This window comes from Blennius ocellaris, assembly GCF_963422515.1.
Source record: "Blennius ocellaris genome assembly, chromosome: 3".
NCBI lineage: Eukaryota > Metazoa > Chordata > Actinopteri > Blenniiformes > Blenniidae > Blennius > Blennius ocellaris.
Window position 1 is genome coordinate 5,670,911 of NC_137652.1, and position 25,717 is coordinate 5,696,627.

The following is a 25,717-nucleotide window of genomic DNA, read 5'->3' on the forward strand; positions in this document are numbered from 1 at the left end:
TCAGGTGGAAGCAGACAACTTTCTCCCTCCCCTCCCCTCCCTCACAGTTTGTCTTTGTTTTCGACGAACACTGTAATCATGACCGTTTACTTCTGCAGTGATTACACCGGTGCTCGGATGTTGTAGAGCCCTTCCTGTTGACCACGACCTCACTGATTCGCTTTGTGTGTACGTGAGGAGACAAGGGATTGCAACATTAGCTGCAGGTCTCCATTTTTAGTCAGTCGCCCGTGCTGTAATCAATAATGGTTTCTTAAACTGTCTGATGCTATTGAGCTGCTGCTGCAGTCGCAGCCCCCAGGATGAGGATGCAGACTAATTAAGTACACCCAACAATAGGTTTGCACTAACTACATTTCGCCTGTGCTCCGTTATGCTGGCGTTCATACAAGAAAGCACTTAACTCACTCCCCATTTCATGGCGTTCCATCCATATGTATTAATATTTCATTGGTGGTATATTTGCGTGGCGAGTATTGATTTTGTCAGTTGTGCGTCTGCTGTGTAATAATTGAGCCAGTCGGGAGCCTGACAGGGTATTCGTCACACAAAAGGCTCAGGGAGCTTGACATGATGGATCTGTGGCCACTCCAGTTTAGTTAAGTGGCTTTCTGTTGCCGCGTGTGACACTAATGTGGGATGGTCAATGCGGAAAAGGTTTGGCAATATCAATTACGCACTTGAGAAAATCTGCTGAGGAGTGACAGACACTGTGCTCATGAGCAGTGGGCGTTACTTAGAATTAGTAGGCAACTTGATGAACGTTATTACTTCAGCGCTTCTTGATTCAACTCGAGCAAAATCCGGGTTCAAACAGGTCACCAGGTCATCGCATCCACACCCGAAGAAAACCCACACACGCGCAGGGAGCACATGCAAACTCCCAAAACTCTCGCAGTTTCTCACAACTTCACTTAAAACTACTGGGAACTATTTATCTCGGTATGTCTCTCAATTTCTTCATGATGCTCACATAGTGTAGCCTTGCTGTGACTCGAGTTGAGCTGTCAACGGTGTACATGCTAGTTTGATCTGGTTGAGGGAATTAATGATCGTTAAGATATTCTGAACACTTTTAAGCTCGGCTGTCGCGCAAAACGCAGCACAACAGATATAAACTATAGCAATGTACAGACAGTAAAATATAGGAAAATAAAGTTTTATTCAACGAGGCACTTACTTCACAGCTAATGACACCCTATTCTCAAGTCTGATAGTAGTCAGGTGAAATATTCACACTGAAAAATGTTAACTTGACCACTTCCCAATAGCAGATGAATTCACCCAAAGAGAATTCACTGGCAAACATTTGTGAATGAGAAAAAACCCCAGCAATAAATGGTCTTATAAAATTTAATCATAAAGGCTTTTATCAATTCTTTTTTGTAATTAAAAAACTGTAATCACCCAAAGGCTTGGGGGATTACATTGTTGCTTGATAATTCTAAATTAAACTAAGATAATTGCCTTCATGTTAAGATTTAAAAAAAAAAAAAAACAATATTTGATGACTGCAGTGAGGTGTGAAAAAGGTTCATTTGCAATCTATTAGCCTCAGATGTCATAATTCAGATTATAACAGGTGGAAAAAAAATAAATTGCCTTTTTCAGCCCACATGGAATTAAAGTCCAATGAGCTTATACAGACATGGCTTGAGATCCCCCGTCCCCATACTTTGCAGTCCCATGAATTATCGATTTTACAAATAATGGTAGGAATATGGTAGGGGAAATTATTACAAATTACTGTCTTGCTGGATTTATATGAGGTAGAAATGATCAAATACAGCCATACTAATTGAAATAAGAGACATACTGTACAACTAAACCTTATAATCAGTCACCATATCCTCATAAATCCTTGAGGATGACATTTCTGCAGAAGTTACAGTGATTAAAGCTGCCACTTCCTGTTTTAGTAACTTACATATACATAATTGTTTTCCAGATATAACATCTATTATGTGTAAATGTGAAACAGATGTCAAATGGCTTATAAATATAGTTTGCCACAACAAAAGGCAATATATGGCCTTGAGGCGTAACAAGTGAAGTCTCAGTTCTACTGTCTGAGCTCTGATGTTTGTTTGTTTGTTGTAATGATTTGTTGGCATTTTCTGAAAGATGCGAAAGTGTGAAGATAAATCACAGAAGATAAATGGAGCAACTGCAGATTCAAAGCTTTGTTTTGGGTGATAAGTGCTGTTTGAAATACAAGTTGCGTTGACTCAGTGACTGATTTTCAACATGATCTATTTTCGCTCATGTCTAAATGGATGTATTGCAGTGCCTTTAATCACTTGTTTCGTCCGTTTTGCTTGATTTCATAATGTTTTTAAATCGAACACAAATTCCCCACGTGTGGATGGTAGAGATTTATGTGTCTGTATTCAATCTGAATCTTGCAGTGATAGTAAGCTGATAGTAAACTGCGTCTTGACCACATTGGTCGGTGTTCGTGGCGCGGCAGCGCCCTCTGCTGTCTCAACGGCACAACAGGCGACAGAGAGTCACGCGCTCCAAACTCTGCACAGAAAAGATCTGAGATGAGGTTTATACTTATTTTTAGAGTCAATGTGGCGGGATCCAAGGGGAAAAATAGGATTGGCGATGCAAGTATATGGAATCCAAACATTTCAATGACAATATTATCTACCTCAAGACTATTACCTTCTCTTGTCTGAGACACAAAGTTGGAGTTTAATCCTGGTAAGTCTTAATGTGCCAGGAGGAAGAAAGAGGGATGAAAAGAAGGTTTTGGATCCGATTAGTCAGTACATGCACACGCAAAACATTTTTCACGTGATTCGTATGAGCAGATTTGCTCATGTGTTGTTTGCTGTTCTCCCACGTGGAAATAACCTATATAAACATATATGTTTTAATATAGGTTTTGAATATATGTGACATATATAAAATTGGCCGGTTTCCTATATTTTATGCACATATATGTACATATATGCACATAAATGTACATATGTGTACATATATGTACCTATATGTACATAAAATATAGGAAAACAGCCAATTTTATATATGTCACATATATTCAAAACCTATATCAAAACCTATATTAAAACATATATGTTTATATAGGTTCTTTCCATGTGGGCTCATTCCAAAATGTTTGAATGAGCCACAATCACACTTTATCACATCGCATTGGGGGTAATAATGTATTATTATTATTATTATTAAGGCGATATTAAAGTGACTTGTACTAAAACATTAAAGGAATTGGAAACGGTAAAACAAATTCACTCTTGAACCTATTTCTCACTCATTTAGCTGCTTATTCACTCCGAGTAAATGTCAACAAATATAGAGTGACGACTGTTTAACACCCACATGCTTCAAGGTGGAACATTTTTTTATCCCACAGCAAATGAGAATCTGCAGATATACGTCATTCATTCTTTAGTTTATTCAGATTGTTTTTCTGTTTCTCATTTGGAGCCTGCACTCAAACAGACGTCCGGTACAACTTGAATGGAATTTTTTATTGGAAATAAAACAAATTACAACAAGTTTTGGGGCCCTTTTTTTTTTTTTTTTTTGTACATTTTTTGATTTATTTATTTACTTTGTCCCTTCAAAAACCAGACTGCTCAGTTGTTACCAAAACAAAACTTCATTTTGTGTCATTTCAGATCAGAACATCAGGCTCATAAATTCAGAAAGCCGATTCAAATATTATTGCACACAGAGCACAGAGTGCTGATGACGTGGGAGGCGTGTGTGTGTGTGTGTGTGTGCGTGTGTGTCTAAGCAGAGGGAAACGTGGTGATGAGGTCGTGGCCCTCCGGTGGTCTCATCCTGGCCCGAGCATGAGCCTCGCAGTACAGCTGCCCCTCCACGAAGAAGTAGCCCTTCTGTTTCAGGTTGACGTCGCAGTCGGAGCACACGAAGCAGCCGGGGTGACGGTATTTGTCCCGGGCTTTCACCACCGTCCCACTGTGGCACAACAAGGAGCCAAAAGAGACACGCCGAGTGAAACATCTGGAATTTTGATGGCCTCATCAACTCACACGCTGTCTGTCGTCTCTGGGCAAAATGTGACCACAGTAGATGCTTTTATTTGAAATATCAGGTCATGTCTTTCTTAATGGCCAAGGTTATCCACTTTTTTTTTTTCCGCTGAAGGTATTAATAGCACCTCATGCAGGCAGCCCCCCCCCCACCAGTGATATTGAAGAGTCAAGAATCCAAAAATATAAGTCAAAGATTCTAGATGTGAGGTGACTGAACTTGAATCAGCTTGGAGACGGCGCTGGATTTTTTTGTCGTTGTTGGTTACTCAAATACCGAAACTAATTATTCTCATATTCACTCAAGAAAATTACATTATTAAAAAAGGTAAAACATTTTTGGATATTTTTTTTAAATGATCTTTTAAAATGTTCTGTTTTCAAATGTTGCATACTTTGCATGCATTGATGTGGTTTTATCATTGTGTTCTGGATTTTTATGCTTCTATGTCTACATATATACACTATATTGAACTTGAAGGACAATGCCATGCATGATTATAGGATTTGAGTACAATGTAATTTAAACAATGATGAAATAAAAACAAAACAAAACACTTATATAACAGTGGCGACAGTCCAGCAATAGTGATCTACTATTATCTCTGTACGTTACCATTGATGGCGTTGCTGCAGCGGCCTGCATTGTTTTCAGTGATCTTTATGGGTCTTTATGTTTGGGAGGATTATAATGAGAATACCACATGCTTTGCTCTATTTCTACTCACACAATCCCATTCCCACACTTGTCGCAGATGGGCAGCTTCTGCAGGTTTCCTGTCGGCTGACTCAGTTTGGTTGTCGGGGCTTTCACTGTCCGAGTCACAATGGGACGAGTGCCTGAGAGAGAGAAAGAGAAAGAGAGAGAGAGAAAGAGAAAGAGAAAGAGAAAGAGAAAGAGAAAGAGAAAGAGAAAGAGAAAGAGAAAGAGAAAGAGAGAGAGAGAGAGAGAGAGAGGGGTAAGTAATGGAAGGTGTTAACTCTCAAAGAACAAGGCCTCTTCAGCTATAAATGGCACTTATTTGTTGCTGAAAAGCACATTTCACCTTTAACGGAACACAATAGTTATATTCAGGAAGAAGGATTCACAAATATATTCTACAATTTCTATCTAAATGTGTTTTCACGCAAACAAAATTCAACACAAACAAACAAAAAGTTCGCAGATTTGTGAGATGCAAATATGCATTTGTGTATTTTGTACTTGTAAAAAAATGAGGAATGTCTTGTTTTCAAAGCACCGATCTTGCATTCACGAGCTGGTTTTAATCTCCACCAAAGCATCTGGACTGACTTGCTGCTGCTGCTTGAAAACTAACCAACATCTGTAAAACGTCTCACATCAAACTGATGTTATTAAATTCTTCATTGGTTACCCAATCGGGTTGACAAGTCCACATAGTGGACTATGAATAGCTTGGCTCCATTTTACAAATTCACATTCATTTATTTATACTTTTTTTTGAACAAGACGCTTCGCTCCTTAAATGAGACTTTTACAAATCGCTGTTCTTCTCAACTTTCCTCCTTTGGATGTGATCTTTCAACGTGTCACCGAGGCCATCTTTTGTACTCATTAGAGACCATTGAACGACATGCTGTGAAATCAAGGAGAAGAAATCTTCATTAACGCGTCTCCTGAATGGGCACCGACACTCAAGGCAGAGAGCACGACTCTGGCCTGCGAGACGCTTTAAAAGGGTTTTTAAAGGAAGTGCGTCGCCGTCGGAACGAGGGAGGAGAGGAGCTCACCATCGCTGTCAATGAAGTCCTGCAGGGCTTTGAATGAGCCAGACTGCCGAGGCTCCGTGTGGTCGTCCTCGTCCCTCTGCAGCATCCGGTACACATCCGAGTCCTCAATGTTGGTCAAAGGCCGAGGACTGAACTCAGCATCCACACACACACACACACACACATACAGATTCAGACACATATAAATGCAGATTATTTTGAAGGTGCTGCAGCAGGTTAGAGACCTTATTATGACAATTTCAAGCTGTTTTGCCCTGAAAGTGTGTGTGTGTGTGTGTGTGTGTTAAATCAGCTGAGAAGAGCCAGACGGAGATTATTCAGCTCAATGAGCCTTAAAAAAGGAGAAGAAATATTTTTTTTTTTAAAAGACAGAGAAAAAACTCATGAGAATAAGACACACAGAGGAAATGATGCAGATTAGAAGAGCTAATCCAACTGAGATTTACAGGCCTGCTAATTATGACGTGACCCAGTTCATAAATATAGACGTGGTGAATTCAAACATCAGCCTGCTGGTTGAGATGAATGGACTGCAGAGATTGTTGAAGTCGGTGAAGAAGTGATTCGGAGAAAGTAGATTTGGTTTGACATGATTTAAGTCCCACTCCGAAGTTGCAGTTAAGCCGCAAAGAGATTATTTCCCGTCCGCTGGACTGATGGATGTGCAGAGTGAAGCGGCATGAATCGGGCAATTAAAGCCACGTGACCACACTCAAAGACTGAGTGCTGATATTTTACTGCAGTAGCTCACATCTGGGACTGACTGGCTGGATCATTCACCAGATGAGAGAAGTAGATCAAACAGTAGGTAAAACAAATAAAGGAAACCAAAACTACACTACAAACCGTACTACAGCGTCTTCTGAAAACCGAAGTATGTTAGTTTACAAGAAAACACAGCGAGGGTAGAATACTTTATGTATATATAAAAAAAACCTGTAGACAACTACAGTACAGCAGTTCTGGGCCATCAGATGTTAAACATTTCATTTTGTAATGTTATTATGTTTAATTTACACAAAACAAAGCATCATGACACACTGTGTGTTGCAAGATGAATGTATGAATGCATGTGTATGTGTGTGAGTTTATATATATATATAACTTGTGTTTTCAGTGTATATACTCTGTACACTGAAAAAAGAAAATAGTTTAAAAAAAGTTGGACCAACTTAATTAAATTATTTCAATTCAAAACTTTTAAAAGAATCGAGTTGTGTGAAAATCTAATCCATTAAGTTAAATGCATTCATTTAGATGTTACCGACTGAACCAATTCAATTAAGTTGGTCCAACTTTTTCCAACTATTTTCATTTTTCCGTGTACACAATATATATACACACTGAAAAAGTACATGATCCTTTTTCAGGGTATAGCTATGAGTTGAAATACGTTTATTTATGTTTTCCATTTGTATATTTGCATTGGGAAAAATGGAAGACGTGAGTTGAATCAGCTAAACTGTTTCATGGAGAAGGTTAGTTTTCAATAAAATATAACTTTTTCAATGGACAGGAAAACACTTTTGTAATCATCCATCCTGATTGTTATCAAACTGATTGGTGCACTCAGTAGTGCTGATCACCTGGCGGGCTTTTGGTGGACCAGCCCTCGGATCTGTCCCTCCATGGCATCCTGGATGTTGCCGGAGGAGTAGAGGCCAATCGGAGTGTTGTAGGCAGAACTGACAACCTGGCGCTTGTCATCCAGGTTCGCCGCCGCAACAAAGGGCTGAGCTTTGCGGTTGTGAGCAGCGCCGATTGGTTTGTACTCCTGAAAGGAGGAAAAAGGAAGCGACGGCACTGTTGAGGAAAAAAAAACAACCCAGAAAAAAAAAACCAACATCGACATAAAAGGACAAACTGCGAAGGAACCACCATCAATCTCTCGTACCTGCTGCTCTGCTTCCAGGTTCAGCTTATATGGGAGAGCTTTACCGTCCTCCACAACTCGGGGCGACCACATTCGGGATTCATTCCTGGGAATTGCAGAGCAAACGCGCTGAGGTGATGACCTTTAACGTGACTGACTGGCAATTGCTTCGTTCTTAAGGTTGAGTGTTGAATCCCCACTCTATAAACTGTCAAAGTTTAGCTCTTGGTTACATGTTGACCTTTTTCCCTGGAATGCCACGCAGGAAACGTCTCATGCATGTGTTATGCATGTGAATTCAAGCCAAAAAGCTACAAATCAATATGCACGTCAAGACGTCACACACTATAGTATGTCCTCTGGACACAACTTTTTTTTTTTTTCAATCTTTGGAAAAATAAAATCCTCTCGTTTTCACCATTTCTTTGGCTTTTGTTGGGTTTCTAACCTTTCAACCGTCAGAGAGAGGCGACTGGTGGACTCCTTTATCACGTTCTGGGCTTCAGAGTGCAGCATGTTTCCAGCGGGGACGCCCTCGATGGCCACGATCACGTCTCCGGGGCACAGGTTGGCGTTGGAGGCCTTGCTGCCGGGAGTGATCTGTGAGGGACGGCAAGAAACGGACGACATGAGAGAAGCGAATCGTGCTGGAATAAGGCATTAAAAACAATATGTTGACAAGGACGTTTCACTGCTTTGGCGCTCTCATTCCACGATGCAAGGTCATGTGTTTGCACGTTCCCCATGTGGACACGCCGGTGGTTCTTCCTCCTCACAGGGTTGAAGGTTTGATCAATGAACAGTGAACTGGAAATAGCGGTGACGGATCTGTGATCGGTCAACATTCAAGATTTATTTTTAGTTCTGGCCACAAAAGAAAAAAAAAAAAAACTAAAATGAAAAACGCCTCCTCCTTCTCATTTTCAGCTGACTGCTCTAACCTCAGGGGGTCATGGGAAGTTTGAGACCTAAACGGTCAGGAGGCAGAAAAAGCTGAAATGAGTCGAGCCGGTGGGGAAATAAGTGCAGTTTATTTTTGTTTTTGTTTTACTAATTGTATTGATTTTGTAAGTTGCCGCAGTGATTCCTCAGTCAGTGTACAGGCACGTTCAAACAAGGTTTAATCCTGCAGGGGGATTTCGGTTCCAACTAGATATCACATCATCACACTGACATTATAAATAGGCTCCTGCTTTTGAAATACAAGAACATTTCTCTGTTTTAAATATCACAAGTTCTCTTTGCATTAGTTCAGTTACATTTTGTTTACTTTCCAAGGGTTGTTCGGGTTCCTTTAAAATGCCTTAAGATTACTTAAAAAAAAAAAAAAAAATACCTACAAGTTATGTAAATAGAGGATCTTTTGTTTTGCCTGTTAGATCAGAATATTAAAATAATCATATGGTTATTAAACACCTTCAAAAGGACATTTGCTTCAGTTTCTAGATTATTGTTAATCTTCCACACTGGAAGTCAGTGCCTGAACATATCAGTACCGTAAATCAAAAGCCTGAATTGTAGTTATACTGAGTCAAATAGTTTACAAATGTGTTGTGATTTCACAATAAAAGTAAACGTACGTCAGATCTTGATAACTTCCTGGCCCCCCGAAAATTATTATTTTCTGTCTCATTAACATTAATTTGAGAACTGCTCGTCTGATTTAATACACAGATGGATAAATCATCCCGTTTTTCCATATTCAAACGAATCAGATAATAAATCCTCCTTAAACTTTTCAGGCCAACATAATTAGACAGATGGTGAAGCATCTCGTCTTGTTCTCACCGGTTCTTCATCTCTATTCACACCTTTCAGGGGTTTTTCAACCTTGATGACCAAAAGAGCCGTTTTCACGATTTTCAACCAAATCTATTATTTCTGGAGCCGTAAAACATGTTAATTATCTGGCACAAAGAAATAAATGTCTAAAAATATTGATCTATATATAAGAAATATTGCATTAATGAAGTGCTGCCTTATGTTTTAGTACATTTTTAACTCTTGTGGCTATTTTTAAAGATTTTTTTTTCCTCCATGTGTTTTCCCACTTTAGCCATTTTATACACCTTGACTGTTTTAATCTTTTTGTTTTTTTTTTGCTGTTTATAGCTGCTCTATATTTCCCAACATTCAGAGCGGTTTTAGCTGTAATAAACATTTTTTCTTTTCCCCCTTTTTTCTAGTTTCTTTATTTTCTAATTTTTATTTTTCTTCATTTACATTTTTTTTCTCGTTTTTTACTTTTTTCTTTACTTCTCTTCATTGAATTTTTTTCTCATTTTGTTCTTTTTCCCTTATTTTTTTCCTTTTTATTTATTTCTATTTTCTTCATTTTCAATTTAAAAACCTTTTTCTTGTTTTGTTGTTTTTCTCTTTTTTTCTTTTTCAAATCTTTTTCTCCATTTTCCCTATGTTTTTTTTTCTTTCCACCCTCTTTTTCCTTCTATTCATCATTTCAACGGTACTTTGCTCTTTTACCTCATTTATCCGTTTTTATCCTGCAGATTTGACATACTTTTGAAAATCTGCGTGGATCGCAAACAAAATAAGATATAATAAAAAGTATATTTATTTCCGTAACACACTGTGAAAGCTTCAGGGAGCCACTACAGAGGAGCTGAAGAGCCATGTGTGGCTCCAGAGCGGCAGGTTGCAGGCCCCCCGACCTAAAGGTTCAGGTTCCTGCAGAACAGTAGCAGCTCGGACAGCGCTGCCCAGGCTGGCGTCTCTCGGTTTGAGTCGCATGCCTCTTGTCATGGAGATAAACAAACATGTTCCTCTTCCCACTAAATGACAGCATCCAGATGGAAAATGTCTTCGGTTGGCCAGGAAGTGATTGGGATGATGAAGAGCTGCCAGTGGGGGTCACAGAGAGTATCTGAGAAGGGAAGCTTCACACACACACACACACACACACACTGTATACGCAGGGTATGAATGACCTATGCGCGGTCGTATTGCATTACTGGACATAGCTGCACGGAGACCCTCCATTGAAACGTAAAATGAGGTCATGTGCCTATAAATAACAGGATGAAAGCGCCGTAGGGATGCGTCATGCCGCCGAAGACAGAGCAGTGATTTACAGGGGAGCTGCTGTCCGTCTCTGCGTTTCACTGCTCTCGCGTCGGTCGACGACTCTGCTTTTCTTTTTGTTTTTTCCTTTCTGTTTTCACTTCAAACAGGCTTCTGTCCACGTTTCTTCTCCGTTTGACTGTTCCTTATTTCCACTCATGCCTCCCATGTGTCTTCAAACTTCATCCAAACGTTAATGGAGAGTAGTAAAAAAAAAAAAAAAAAAAAAGTATTTAAAGTATCAAGGAAGTACAGTGCAGAAGGAAATATCTCTGGCAGGCCTGAGATGTTTTCCGATGTGTAACAGCTGTTGCATTTTGAAAGTTCTTCTCATCAACAGATTGACCTTTGGATTCACTTCTTTCAGGATTTATATCACCAGAACTGTGATTTACTGGCATGTTTGTTTGACTTTTGGACTTTATTTAAACTAAGAATGCTTTACTGTATGACAGAGTGTAACTGTCCACAAGGCAGAGAGAAACATCGGAGAGATTAAACCGAGGAGCTCTAAATAATATCTCAAAGTTGAAAAGACTATTTTGATAAAAGTGGATTTAAATGTTTTCTCCGACTAGAAACGTCTTAATTCTACTGTAACAGAGTATTATTGACTGCGCAGAAGTGCAACAGCGCACATGACGACTGTTTAAAGCCTTTCGGATGACAGACAAGCCTTATTGTCGTATGCAAAGCGTGACCTTCACCATCAGAGACAACAAACAGAAGTCTGACACAGGAGGCTGTTTATTTCAAAGATAAGGTCACAACAACTGCATTTGTTCCTTCATCTCCCATCTGCATCTATTTTAACGAGACCGGGGGCATCAAACTCACTTTAGTGCAGTGGAAGAAAAAAAATCCCACAGCTCTCCATAGAGTTGGAGCAACAATGCGAGAGCATACAATAGCCTATAAACTTATTTTTTTTATATATATAAATGTTTGCAAAAGCCTGTTGCTTCTTGGGCTGTATGATTCCTGAACCTCATGGATTTCATACTGGCTAAAATGCTAACGAGCTTTCGTAGCATCGTCTTGCTCCTGTCAGCTGTTCAGTGTTTCACGGCTTTTTGTTTCTTTATTTTTCTAAAGGATCAGCAAAGCAGCCACCGATACAGCTCACAAAATAACAATGCAACGCACGACAGGCATATTAGTATTCGCGGTTGCTTTTTGTGTATTTTCACACTATGCAAGGTCACCTCTCTTCACCTCGTGGGCCTTATTATCCACTCAAACATAATCTACGTAAAAGTGGAAACAGTGACGACCACAGACTGCATCACAGACTCAATTCAAGGTAGAAAGATGCTTTTTTAAAGCTTGATCTAGTAACTTGGGTGACTCAGCTGAATGTTTTTTTTTTTTGGTTAAAACAAGAGTATTTGAAGTCCTGGCAGGGTGGAGTGTTTGTTTACAGTGAGTGAGTCGCCTCCAAAATCAATGCAAAAATAAAACCATGAACTTAAAGGCCATAATTGTCATACATGCTCACGTGTGTCCAGTTACATGCAAATATCTGCACATTATACACTTTTGAAGAAACCAGCGAGGATTTTGAGGTGTTTTTTTTGATGACGACTGTGGTGGTTATCGATTTTTAAAAATTGGTATTAAAACAGGGGACTTTACAAATTGTTCTCAAATTTATGTTTTGGTAGAAATGAATGATTCAATATAAGTAAGATCAAATGCAAATGCATATATTTACATGCATTTTTTATTCTTTTTATTTATTTTTGATGTATTTAGTCGAGCCTGCTGGCAAACGATCGTAAAAAAAAAAAGAATCCAAGAGCGGTGAGATATGCGTTTAACGTCTAATGAAGTAAAACCTTGTTGTCGGAATGTTTGCAGGGTTCCCCTTTAAGGCTGCAGCCTGCTGCTGAGGACGAAGATGATAATCACTTGTGTTTACTCTGAAGCCGCTGGGAGCGCCGGCAGGTCACGGAGGAGGATGTTCCTGACCAAACATGGCAGTGTGGAGAGACTCTCAACTCAATAAAGCTTCAATGCCACTCCTCGGTTCGTTCCATTAACATCTCCTCCGTTCATGTGTCTTGTGAACAAAACCAGAACTTTTCGTCACTTTAAATAAACTTGATACCTCTTCTTTATGTCACAGTTCATACTGCATCTTTTCCACCTCCCTTTGCGTCCATCCAAGTCTTCTCTCATCACCGTTCTCAAGTTGGACCGCCAAGTGTCCTCTGACACGACAGCTGTGAGCGTCCAGCACCGAACTATGTTTTTTTTTTTTTTTTTTTTTAACTCAGTAGTTCCTGAGGTGTGTTCCTAAATATAGATGCGTGTAACCCAGCAGAGCTCTACTCATCTGACCCCGGCTGACTCTGGGGACTCCAATGAGTCAAAACACTGATGGAGACACTCCAGACTGGGTGAGGATGGAAAACGTCTTGAGCTCTGTAATCAAAGAAGTTGCTTGGGAATATTCGGACGAAAGGAATGAAAAACCTCCTAAGGATTCGCTGGAGACAGGAGGACACTGACTCTGTAGCCAGCTGCCTAGCTGGCCTAGCTTAGCACAAAGTCTTAAAGTGATATTGAAACTTTTCATCGAGCTGCAGAATCCCAGTCGACCTGCACCTCTAAAGCCAAGATGATGCGTGTTTGAACAGAATCAGCCGAGGTATAAGCTGGTGACCGACACCGTTGCTCCTCTTTCCAGTTTTTCCAAAACGTTTGTTTTTCGATCCCTGTGCTCTGCCTTTGCGTTTAGTTAAACTGGTCTCCGGGCCGCGTGAAGCCGCGGTTTACTGTCTCCTGAACAGCTGCGGTGTTATAATAGACATATCACAAGAGTGTGCTCATCACTCCAGTCCATGGTGTGGACTCACACACGTCCTCTAATATGTGGAGATTCTTATAAGTGTGTCTCTAAAGATTGTATTGTCTTCATTTGATCAGATGTCTTTTTCTTCTTCTTTCAATCATGTTATTATCATTTGCATTATGTGCATTTCAGGAATATTTTCAATACTGCAAAAGTAAAATTAATGAAATGTGTGTGTGTGTGTGTCGTGTGTGTGTGTGTGTGTGTGTGTGTGTGTGTGTGTGTGTGTGTGTGTGTGTGTGTGTGTGTGTGTGTGTGTGTGTGTGTGTGTGTGTGTGTGTGTGTGTGTGTGTGTGTGTGTGTGTGTGTGTGTGTGTGTGTGTGTGTGTGTGTGTGTGTGTCAGGGCACAATGTAAGCTGCTATTTCTATCTAAGCCTCTTGCATTTACTGCGGCACAGGTGCTTCATACCAGCGCAGAATGCTTCTAGAATGAAGCCTCCTGGAAACACACTGTCGACCCTGAAGCTAAACAATGTCTGGACCAGAGGGGACACGCACACACACACGCACACACGCACGCACGCACGCACGCACACACACACACACACTTACAGTCTCAAATATTAATCCAAGCAGTGGAGTTGCCATCAGAGCTCAGATCCTGCGATATGAAGTGGAAACTAAAAGAAGGGCTGGAGAGGAAGTTGGTTTCCTCTTGTGTACACAGACATGGTGACGCTCGCTCGCTCACTCACTCACCCTGGAGATGGTCAGGGGCTGGTTGAAGTCCTTTCCTCCACTCAGTCTGAACCCCCAGGGGGCCGGCCCGTCCAGCACCACATTAACAGGCATGGCCCTTCAGTCCCCCAGCTGTCAGGACAGCCGCACTGGCAGTAAAGCGCTCGCTGCTGGGATCACACTTAAAGAGCAGGGGAGTATCAAAGTGATGGAGACTTTGAACAGAGGGGGAGCACAAGAGGGGAGGGGGGGGGGATGTCTAGGGGAGGGGAATGGGCAGACCACACCCCAACAGTGAGGTAATTGGTCAGATTTTGGGAGCTGACTCAGTGTGTACCACCAGAATCTGCTCACCTTAAACTGTGCAGCACTTTTCCTCTTTCTTCTTCTTCTTCGTCGTCTGAAGATCAGCCAGTGTTTTGGTTCGATCAGTCAAACCGTCACGTCTGCCTCTCGCGGCGTCCGATGACATGGATAAAACACACTGGAGATCTAAAGCAGCGACTTGTCAAGAGCAATGCCTCTCATCTCGGCTCACAGTCTGGCTCCTCTCGCTCTGGTTGACGGGTCTCTGCTGCTTCTGTCCTTATTTGGTCTGGAGGCGAAGCTGCTCTCGGAGGGCCTCCAGGTCCAACAGGCGCATTCCAGCCACTATTGATCGATCAGGAGGGCTCCACATCCTTCCAGCTTCTTTCTGGATTGGACTTTGCATCGACCATAATCTGTATTTGTTTAGTTTGGACTGCTTTCTTTCTCCTTTAAAATTAGTCATGCTTCATTTTCTTCCCGTCTTCCTCTTGCTCCTTCTTTTTCTTTTTCATACAGAGCTGTCCTGCAGCTGGATCGGGGGATGCGTGCCTTCCGTGTCTGCAGAGCCTCAGAGCTTTGAAAAGCACCAAATGAGCTGATAAAGTATTAAACGGCTCTGTGTCAACAAACGGTGACCACGGCATTGACATCGGCCTCGTTTTCATCATGTAAACTGAAGGAAGTAACCAGAACATACACCGTTAAATACACTCAGCCCAGTGAGGCATTTCTGTGTGGATCAGGTTTGTTTTGGTTGTCAAAGTAACTCAAGGTACAACCTTTAAAAAAAATTCTAAATACTGATAAACTGTAAATTGCTGCTAGTTTTTACTTCTTTGCAGCTCTCACGAGTTTGACTTCAAGTGAAATCTCATTAAGCAAACATGTATTGGTTCATGTTCTGATCTCAGAGTGGCACTGGAATGAAGGATCAAGGAGGAGGAGTTTGCATGTTCTTCCTGCAGCAGTCGTCCTCGTACGCAAGCTTCTCCCTTAAATCCACAGACGTGATCGTTACCCTGTCGTGGATGAAGTCAGTATAAAAGATGGAAATGACTGAAGTTGATCATGTTTATGCGTTAATGGTGAGGTTTTCCAAGTGCGGGGTGTTTTTAGAAAACATGGGAGGGTCAGAGGTTCCATTTTTCCCAGTAGGACTTTGTCCCCTGTAAATTTACCGGAGAGTAGAACTAATAAATTAATACAACCCATTGTCATAGGAGTTAACCATGAAATAGGCTTCAGTACAAAATAAGTAGAACAGATGCAGACTATATATGAAGATATATATCAGACAGCACAACAAATTGTGCTTTCATTGCTTTCAGATTTCAACAACATCTAACACCATCCTGTAAATCAAAAGGTCTTATTAAATCTGGCAGACAATTGAAAAAATTCAACCTGAAGAGAAATGGGATCTAATTCAAATTTTGTTCTTGCGGTGCCATGCATCTGTATGTACATTTGAGAACATGTTATATATTTTTTTCTTTGTAGGACTGCGTTGAAAGAACCATCTACTCTCTTTACTGGGGTAAAGTTTGAGTCTGAGATTGTGGGGAAGCGGAGGTGTCATCTAAGAAATGTCCCAAAATGCCCATGGATGATAAAAAAGGGTTACGTTTTTAACATTGAAAATGTCGCTGAAACACCTCTTTCTTGTCCTGCATGTTACCACCACCGGTTGACTTGTGCAACTGGAAACACATGTTAAAAAGATTTTCTCTGTTAATCCCAACAAACAGAAATAATTAAAAAGTATTTCGTCTACCAGCTGGATTTTTTTTATTAGCAATACAGCCCCATAAAATCATCCAACAAATGCTAAGATATTGTAGAAATACTTAGGTCCAAGAGTGTGCATTAAAGTTTGATATTACCATGAATAACATAGAAGATTTACATTTTCATTACACGTATAAACAAACCAGGAGTCAAATTCACACCTTCATTCCAAATCTGTTGTATCAAAGGCAGGCGAGCGGCCTTCTGGAGGGTTTGTGATCATGTTCTCTGCACACTTTCATACACTTTCTTGGTGTTTTCTAGACTACATATGCATAAATTATTTATTAGTGATATATATATATTTTTTTGCATCACAGAGGTTTACATACACATGGCTATTAAATGATTGAGCTGGACGTAAGGCAGCAGTCACCAACTCAAATCTACCTACAGTAACTTCAGTTTAAATAGCTCACAGACTCATAGCGGAACTAATCACTTGAGCCAAAGTGAGAAGGGAGAGAGAGAGCGAGAGAAAACAAAACAAAATGCCTATAAGCCCGGCTACAACAACAGCTTTCAGAGCTGTGGAGATTAGCACCACCGATGAGGAAAGAAAGGAAACCAAATGTGATGGCGGGTGACAAAAAGCTGACTTTATAAAGCAAATAAGCAAGTGGATGTTGGCCATTTTAAAGCTGTCATACAAAAGACTTACAAAAACACACACGCACACACACACACACACACACACACACACACACACACCAGCTGAAATAGTGAGTGACAGGAGCGAAGTGAAGGACAATGAATGAGAACACAACGTTAAGGTGCTTTAACATTTGTTTTGTTGTCAGTGTCTATTTTTGGTGAAACACAAGATGACAAAAAAAAATAAACAGAAAAACCAGATAAACATGGATCATGATGAATATGACATGCCAAGATAGAGATCGCCAAATTATTCCACACAAGAATACACAAGTCACTCTGAAGACCTGATTTTTTTTTTTTTTTCTTGAAATAAGACCAAATGTCTTTTTCCGAACCCCCCCCCCCCCCCCCCCCCCAACTCCATTACATGACTGAAGTTCTTCACAAAACTCTTCTTCACGTATCTAAATATTTTCGATTCATTTTGTTTATTACAGCCTATTGAATCATCATCTGTCGCTCTGTGAACCTATGCAGACAATGACACACGACGATAACAGAACAAATCTCTCAAACGTAGGTAGGTGCTGGTAAAATGTTAAAAAAAAAAAGAAAAGAAAAAAAAAGCAACACGGTGTTCCATATTCACTAAAATCATTTTACAGCACGGTGTGATCAGTCTCCGTCCTCTAATAAATATGAATGTCAGCAACACTTTCTACATGCGTCTACGAGCCCTGAAGCCCCCAAGAGTAACGTGTCGTGTGTAAAAATCTGAGGTGAGGCTGGAAACAAAGCTGATCTGTGTTCACGTTTTGTTAAAGTGCATCAATCCTAATGTGAAAATGACACAAGTTGAAGATGTCCTCGTATTGTAATCGTACAGCGGGTTCCGATGGCCGGTACAGCAGTGATACTGAACGTGTTTGAAACGGTTACGACTTGATGCTCGTCCAAAAACCTTTGCGAGACACCTCACATTGGAAACATGCACAGTCTCTTCCACATGGAACTGTGGGGAGTAGCGTGGTTTTACCTGGCACAGTGAGGCGAGAGGTTGGCCCCGAGTCCCCCGGAGCAGCTCACACAACTGTCCTGCTCACACAATACTGCTTTTATAACATTCTGCATTCTTTGGGGGGGGTGTTTGTCACTGAACACAGAAACACGCCGTAAGAAGTGCGAGAAAACTTGAAAAGTGGCGGAAAAACAAAAGAAAGAAAGTGGTTCTGGTGATCTCATTGCTCTTAAATATTTAAAGTAGAAAGGAAAATGTCACTGAAGTCCAACAGCATCTTTCCATCGCAGTTAAAAGATAAAGGTCAGTGACGGGGGGGGGTACAGATTTGGGATTTTTCCTTGATAGAAAAAAAAATAAGAGTAAAAAGATACGATTAAAAATCAATATCGTTTCACTGAAGTCGTCCATTAAAGAATGGCTAGTTGGAGCTAAATAGTCTGTGTGAAGCCGACGAGCCACACGTATACACACACGCACGCACACACACATATACACACACACACGCGCAAACGATGTGTGGCAGGTTTCTGTGGGTGTCCTGTGGCTGCTGTGCCAAAGGCGATGGACGCGTCAGAGAGCGATGTGGAGGAGGGGGAGGAGCCTGGAATTATTATAGCTGCTTCACGTAGTTTCCTGGAAAGGTTCCAAACAATTTGCTCCTTCGAGAGGTCCCTTCACGAGAGGGAGAGAGGGAGGGAGAGAGAGAGAGAGAGAGAGAGAGAGAGAGAGAGAGAGATAAAAGGAGACCGTCAGAGCTTGAAACACGGGCAGAAACTTGGCTGCAGCAACTGTAACTATTACCGGACAGGAGATTCTGGAAATGAGCCAAATGTGGAGATCAAACACGATTTGAAGATGTTTAAAGTGTTTCACTTTGCCGTAATGGGGTTGTTGGAGTTCAGCATTGGTCAAAGAGTGGCGGTGAAATGACACTTAATCTGCGACTGGTAATTTTTTGTCTAGTTTATAGCGCGACGGTGTGAGGAGGCCAGGCTGACGTGGGGCTGCTGATACAGATTTTTTTCACAGCTCAGTTTCAACCGGGGACAACTGGACTGACACTCTGTTACTGGGCTGGGGCTTGCTCTTTTTTAAAGTGTTGAAGAAAACCTATCCTGGCCTGAAAAAAAAAAAAAAAAAAGCTCTTTTTGACGAGGTGGTATGTATATTTTAACCTTTTTCAAATTGAGAGCTTTTTAAAGGTTATGGACTTATACAAAGGAATATGTGTTTCGGTTGTCCTGAAGAATAAAAGGCCAGAATTTATTGACATAAAACATTTCTATATCATAGTGTCTCCATTCTATATTGTCATTTAATTTGTACTGATATGAAAATGTTGTCGATTCATAAAGAACTGCAACAGAATTAAAGACAATTTGAGATCTTTGTGGTACTATTTTAAGAACATGCCCCGTGACTCAAACAGTCACAGTGGACGAACAACATATTCATACTCGAAATTAAAGGAGGCCTTCAAGGAGGAGTTTGTTTCTGAATGATACAAATTCACAGTGTCAGGTGATTAAATAGAAATACTAAAAAAAAACAAGTAAGAGTTCAAGCCACAAACATCACATGGTGAAGAAACTACTCCCATGGGAAGCGGCACCTAGTTTCTATACTTTCACAATGTGGAATGGACTTTCTGCTAAACCTCTCAGCTATTTTGAATCAGGGCCTAAAAGAATATTGTTTACAGCAGTAAACACAACAACTTAAAACAACTCTGTTGCTACGGCTTTCATGTATTTTTCTTTTTTCTATTGCAGTTGTTTTAATTGACAATTTGTTCAATTTCCCATCACTGAACACCTGCACGCTGCCTTTTTAATGAAACTTGAATGGAACATGACGGACAATGTTCATTTTTGTCGACGTGGGGTAATTTTTTGGAAAAATCCGTTCCAACGAAAAAGAAATCTCACCAACAAACCAGCCATCGTCACACTTCTCCATCACGTCAACGATGTCTCCCTCCCTCAGCTCCAGCTCGTCGTCGTTGCGAGGCATATAGGTGTACAGAGCCTGGAATCTAGATGATGGATGAAAAGTGATTATTTACCATAATATATGGACATAACATATATTGTGCATCAGTAATGTTTTTCGTTATCTCGACAGTATCTCAGCCTTCATACATTTTTCAACAATGACGATATTAATAATTCATCTGAATCTTTAGAATCCAATAAGAACAGATCGGATAAAACACTACGAGCACCGACACCTGGTAGTTTGTGGGACATTTTTTTAAACATTTTTTCTCAAAGTTGATGTTTTCAAAGCAGAAAAATAAGTCTATTGCATCAGTCTCCAAAAATGCAACACCTGTGAGGCATTCATGAAACCTTCAGTGGCCTATAGACCAAAAAAAAAAGAAAAAAGAAGTGCATGAGTGACCAGTGTGGTCCGATCAACATACAAATTAATGTAGCTCACGCTGGTGTCTGATATTAAACTCATGCAGATCATCCACATTGCCCATGCTGCTCATATAATTATGGCTGATCTGTGTTCATTTAAAAAACAAAAACAAAAAAAGTGAAAATGAATGTCACTTACGGCTCTCCTCCACCGTGGAGTGCATCCTGAACTAATCGCTGAATAAAATAAAGAAAGAAAGAAAGAAACAGACAATTAACCAAAATGGAAAAAGAAAAAAAAAAAAAATGGAAAAGAAATTGTGAAACTTTTGTCAAAAGTTTGAGTAATGGACTTGTTTTTGGTATTTGAAATGACAACATTTGCTTCTTAAAACGTATGACGGGAGTATTGTGAAGATGTAAGGCAAAGCGTTGAGTGATCAGTTATGAATGAATGATTTTTCCTTCTCTCAGAGACAGCAGTGCAGTGGGAGCATGGTTGAATGAAGGCATGCCCTCCTACCCTTCGACCTCTAACGGGTGACAGGTAGGACCTCCGGGTCAGGATGGGGCTACGAGGAGGTTTACCACCGACAACCGGATCCTGCTTCACAGCAGAAAGACCAGAGGCGACACGCCTATAACCTCACACGGCGGTTTATAAGCCGAACACGTCCAACAAAGTCTAACGACATGCTGTAAAACAACATCCATCAACATGCCGACGGACCGGAGGACGCCGCCCGCACTTGCTTATTTACAGTCACTGGGGCATGCGCCATACGTCACTCTGCTGCTACTCAGGCATTAATACGCTGGGTTAGTGTACCACACACTTATTCAAGTTGTTGATTTAGTTTTTAAATCGTCCGCTTAATGAAAATCCAAACATTCTTCAGTTGTAGCCGTCAGACCAAATCTCAACCACACAATTCTGATCGCAACCAAAAGCCACCGCCGCCACGTTTACCTTCACCTTAGGGGACCTGCGTCCTGGATGAGGCGCGGCGTGAGGGTTCGGGGGGGAGCGTGGCGTGGAGGGGGGAGGAGAGACAGGTTTAGGGGGAGAAATGGGAGGAAGGGGAACAGGAGACTCTGAGGGCGTGACTGAGCGAGGGAGCGAGGGAGAGCTTGCGGGGTGAGACTGGAGGAGGAGCGGGGGGGGCGGTGAGACAGCGGGGGAGAGTGGAGGCAGAGGGGATGTTGAGAGCTGCGGAAGGGACGGAGGCCGAGGGGAGAGAGGGGGGCAGGGGGGCAAGGCGCTCCGGTCAGGCTGCTTTGACCGGGAGGGGGGCGACAGAGGCGAGGCGGAGGGCGGAGAGGGGGGGAGCGCAGAGGTCAGCGGCAGGGGTGTGGATGATGAGGTGAGACTAGGGTGAGGAAACTGTGTCAGTGTGGGAGTGGGAGGAGGAGGAGGAGGAGGAGGAGGAGCGACTTCAGCCTACGGGGGTAAAAACATACACATGAATACTGAAGCTGAACCACATGACAGGTGAACTCTACAAAGCTTGAAATCGTGTGTTGATCGTGTATTTGTATGTCATTGAACCCCAAAAGGGACATGGAGGAATCCCACCAACAAAGTCACAAGAGATGAAATGAATGAAATCTAACTGCAAAAAGCAAAGAAACATGCCAATAAAAACACCAAACACCTTCCCTTGATTTAAAACTGTAGAAATAGCATAAGACTATTATAATTGAATTACAATCCAGACTCCAATAAGTTAGAAACACTCCTCAGCATCTTTCATCATGCGGGTTGCATACTGTGATGAGGCGAGTTGTAATTTAATCTTGTTTACTAGTATAATAAGCTCCTAATATGGCTGGAAAAACCCATGAACGGTCATGATTTTGTTGCTCTTTAGAGATAAAATACATCAATCCAAGTGTAATTTGTCTAAGATGAACACACTTTCCTCAATATCCCCTCCAGGTACCCGCAACAGTGTCACACACGGGATGCAGCGCACACCATGCTCTACCTGTGGTCTGAGTCTCTCATCTAAAGCGCTAACGTCCATGTCTTTGTCCTGACTAGCTTCTTCCTCTTCCTCAATGAACAATTCAGTGTATCCCTTTGTTTTTCCCGAGGGCGGTCTCTGAGCACCACTCAAAGGTTTTGACTGCTCATCCCGGGGGACGGACAGGGGCTCCACTGTTTCAGGTTTGTAAACCTGCAAATCTAACCAAAGGCTGCCGGAGTCGCTGTGCGACTCCGCTGCTGGGTGTTTCGCCAACGGCTGAGGCGGCCCGTCGGCTTTCTGCCGAGATCTTCGGCTTTCGCAGTCGGTGGACATCTTCGCTGGAGCAGAATGTACCGGAGGCGACCTGGAAACGTTGCGGTCGTCTGTGGTGCCGGAATCCTCCAGAATCATGGACAGCAGCTCGTCGTAAGGGTCTTGCACTTGGAGTGTGATGTTGGGTGCATTCCTGACTTTCTCTGCATGCGTGGTGGATTTGTGCGGCTGTGGAGAGCGCCTGGCCGACTTTGTTGGCTCTGATTCTACGCGGGACAAAACCTCTGACGTGGCGGGCGCTTCAGTGATAAATAACCCTCCGCCACTAGTACAACTAAAGAAAGAGGCAGGCAGTGGAGGCATGAATGATGAATGAGGAGCGGGAAGAGGAAGAGGAGAGGGAGGGGGAGGGGGAGAAGCAGGTAGAGAAGGAGGAGGAGGAGGAGTAGGGGAGGTCGGTTGAGAAAAAGGCAGCGCCAAAGGAAAGCTCCTCTCTTGAAAAGTGGGAGTTCTGGACACTGTCTGGGGTGAGAGGGTGAATCTCTTCTGTGACAGTGCAGGTGAGGGCGCTTTCGGCTGGTGAGTGGCGTGGAAAAGTGCAAAGTCAGCGGGGAGCGGAGGCGGCGTGGGTGGTGCTGGGGTGGCGGCGAAGGACCGAGCCGGAGCCGAAGGGCCCAGGGTGAGGGAGAGCCACTCGGAGGTGATGGAGTGGAGGTCGAGCTTTCTCGGAAGGGGATGAGGTGAGGGAAGGTCGTGGGTGGCGGGAGGTGGAGGTGGGTGATAGAAAGGCTCCAGGAGAGTAAAATGAAAAAGGAGTAACAGAGGGTGATTTATCAAAACAGATCAAAGAAAAGCAAGCGTGTGAGTGTGTGTGTGTGTGTGTGTGTGTGTGTGTGACTTCTCAAAGATGAACAATGCAAACTTGCATGTATATTCACATACATTCATTCTGTATTCAAAAATGATGCAATCAGTTTGAACACAGTGAATGGAAGGGTGTGCACAATACACATCTAAAAAGTTGAAACCCTAACATTTTAAATATGAACTTTAAAATGACAACATATCAAATGCTGAAATTAAGAATAATTTATTGATTTTGTGAAACAAAAACAAATTGTAATGTAATGCATCTGGTGTGATACCACCATGAATTGGGTTACTTTGAGACTGGTCGGTCACATGACTTGCTATAAAAAGATGACTGTACGAAGGCTGACTATTTTAATCTTTGTCCTATTTTTCATTTAAATGTTGTTCAAAATGTCTATCTCCTTCCGTCAAACCCCACGTTTAAACACTGGCATAGCTCCCCTGGAATTGAAGGGAGGTTTTGGGGGACTTTGGATGTGGAATTCTAACAATTCATGAAACACTGCCTTGTTAAGTATTTCTAATTCTAATAGTTTTAAGCTTAAAACACACCAGCTGCAGCTACATGGGAAATAAATAATGTTTTTGAGCCCTGATCGGTTTGAAATTGCATCATATAAACATTTATTTGATTGTTTAGTTGAAATAATGAATGCAATGGAGGAAGTAGTGTAACTCTTCACAATGTGTCAAATCAATGAGAATGGCACATCAGATTGTTTACATTTTAAAGGCTTGACTGTTATGTAACATAAAAAAACAGACAGCTGCTATTTTAACATACGAGGTATGCACATGTGTGTATGTATAAGTGTGTGTAATATGTATGTTTAAATATAGATGATCTATTTTCTCTGCACACGTGTGAAATGCTACACGCCTGAAATTAATTAATAAATGATAATAATTTAAAAAAACATTATGGGATTGATCCACAGACTGAATGGGATGATATTTTTGGTCCATAAAAACCTTTTTACCCATCTGATAACTTCATTCAGTGTTCATGTAAATTTCAATGTGATCTCTCAATTAGAAATAAATTCAATGAGATTGAGAAAAGGAGTGAGCGTGTAAAACACAGCGAGTGCAGACAAACACATTAATCACAGGCCACCCTACCTTGGTGGGTGTGGAACTTGGCGTCCTGCTGCTGGGGTAGCCATGCGGCTCGATGAGGTGGGAGGAGCTCCGGGCCGGGGAGCGTTTGATGATGTCGACGTAGGACACGGGAAAGATGCCTTGCTTCGTTGTGTCTGGGATCTTCCCCTCGTACCAGTTCTGATCTACCTGCCTGATCACAATGACCCTCTCACCCTGCACACGTGCAACAAACAAACAGAAAACGGGCACCAATATTAGCTGGAACGCAACATTTCACTCCCAACATTTGGATTTGAGCTCGTAAATCTCTTTCAGTTTTAAAGAACGAAAAAGTCGCGGCCAGTATAAACTCGTTAAAGTGGAAAAAAGAAAAAGGACCATCATTAAACACAGTGATACATAACCATCCAGTTTACAGAAAACCGTTCTTTCAGTGTTTCGTGCCACCCAGAATATCAGTTCGACCCGAAGTTGAATAAAGTGGTAAGTAAAATACTAAAAGATGGAGGGATGCCACATGGCTACCTTTCGTAGCGAGAGCTCCACGTTTGTGTCGGCATTAAAGTTGTAGCGAGCCACTGCCTCTCCGATTTCTCTGACATGCGCCGGAGGCGGAGGACGGGTTGGCTGCTGCTTCTCTGTAGACGCCATTTTCTGCACAAGTGTGGGGAAAGACCGCGTCAACAAGTGTGTGTGCAGTCAAGATCGGGTGCCGGCCGCTTCAATACCAATCAGCAAAAGGTGCAAACGTGTGCAACATGTGGCACTGACAGAGTGGCATCACACTTACTTCTACATATGATATGGGGAATATCCCCACCCGACCACGGTGCTCTCCTTCATACCAGTTGTTGTCTATCTGCCTGATGATGTTCACTGCATCACCCTTTTTAAATGTCAGCTCCCTGTAACACAGTGGTATTAGCAAAGCCTGCACCTCCACGGACTTTACAGGAACAAGAAGACAGGAGCCGAACGGAATTTCATATAAACAGCCATCGGCGTAAAGTAATGTCAGCCAGTAAAACAAAACCAAAAAATACCATCCAGCACTATGTTTTTCATGCATACACTTAAAGAGCACAACGAATGGTAAAGTGAAAGCCATCCAGGAGCGGTGATAAGAAGCAACAATCAAGTTCTCTGAGA

At 41.8% G+C, this 25,717-nt stretch overlaps 2 protein-coding genes across 2 annotated transcripts in view; both read right to left on the reverse strand.

Moving 5' to 3' along the window:
- Positions 1-3,485: 3,485 nt before the first annotated feature.
- Positions 3,486-14,754, reverse strand: LOC308145533 (PDZ and LIM domain protein 3-like). Its single transcript, XM_080516997.1, has 8 exons — positions 14,622-14,754; positions 14,289-14,448; positions 8,102-8,253; positions 7,675-7,759; positions 7,367-7,554; positions 5,781-5,908; positions 4,757-4,868; positions 3,486-3,954 (listed from the first exon to the last, which is right to left on the reverse strand). The coding sequence occupies exons 2-8, from the start codon at positions 14,379-14,381 to the stop codon at positions 3,765-3,767; spliced, it is 948 nt and encodes a 315-aa protein (XP_080373123.1). The 5' UTR covers positions 14,382-14,448; positions 14,622-14,754; the 3' UTR covers positions 3,486-3,764.
- A 2,616-nt stretch (positions 14,755-17,370) lies between these two features.
- The window catches only part of LOC308148623 (uncharacterized protein), a 47,261-nt gene continuing 38,914 nt past the window's right edge, over positions 17,371-25,717 (reverse strand). Inside the window, exons 19-27 of the mRNA XM_080520306.1 lie at positions 25,359-25,473; positions 25,094-25,222; positions 24,587-24,781; positions 22,337-23,380; positions 21,319-21,789; positions 20,872-20,952; positions 20,548-20,585; positions 19,911-20,017; positions 17,371-18,654 (exon numbers count right to left, since the gene is read on the reverse strand). Of these exons, the coding sequence (XP_080376432.1) occupies positions 18,593-18,654; positions 19,911-20,017; positions 20,548-20,585; positions 20,872-20,952; positions 21,319-21,789; positions 22,337-23,380; positions 24,587-24,781; positions 25,094-25,222; positions 25,359-25,473 (2,242 nt within the window). The 3' untranslated portion in view covers positions 17,371-18,592. The remainder of the gene's footprint in view (positions 18,655-19,910; positions 20,018-20,547; positions 20,586-20,871; positions 20,953-21,318; positions 21,790-22,336; positions 23,381-24,586; positions 24,782-25,093; positions 25,223-25,358; positions 25,474-25,717) is intronic.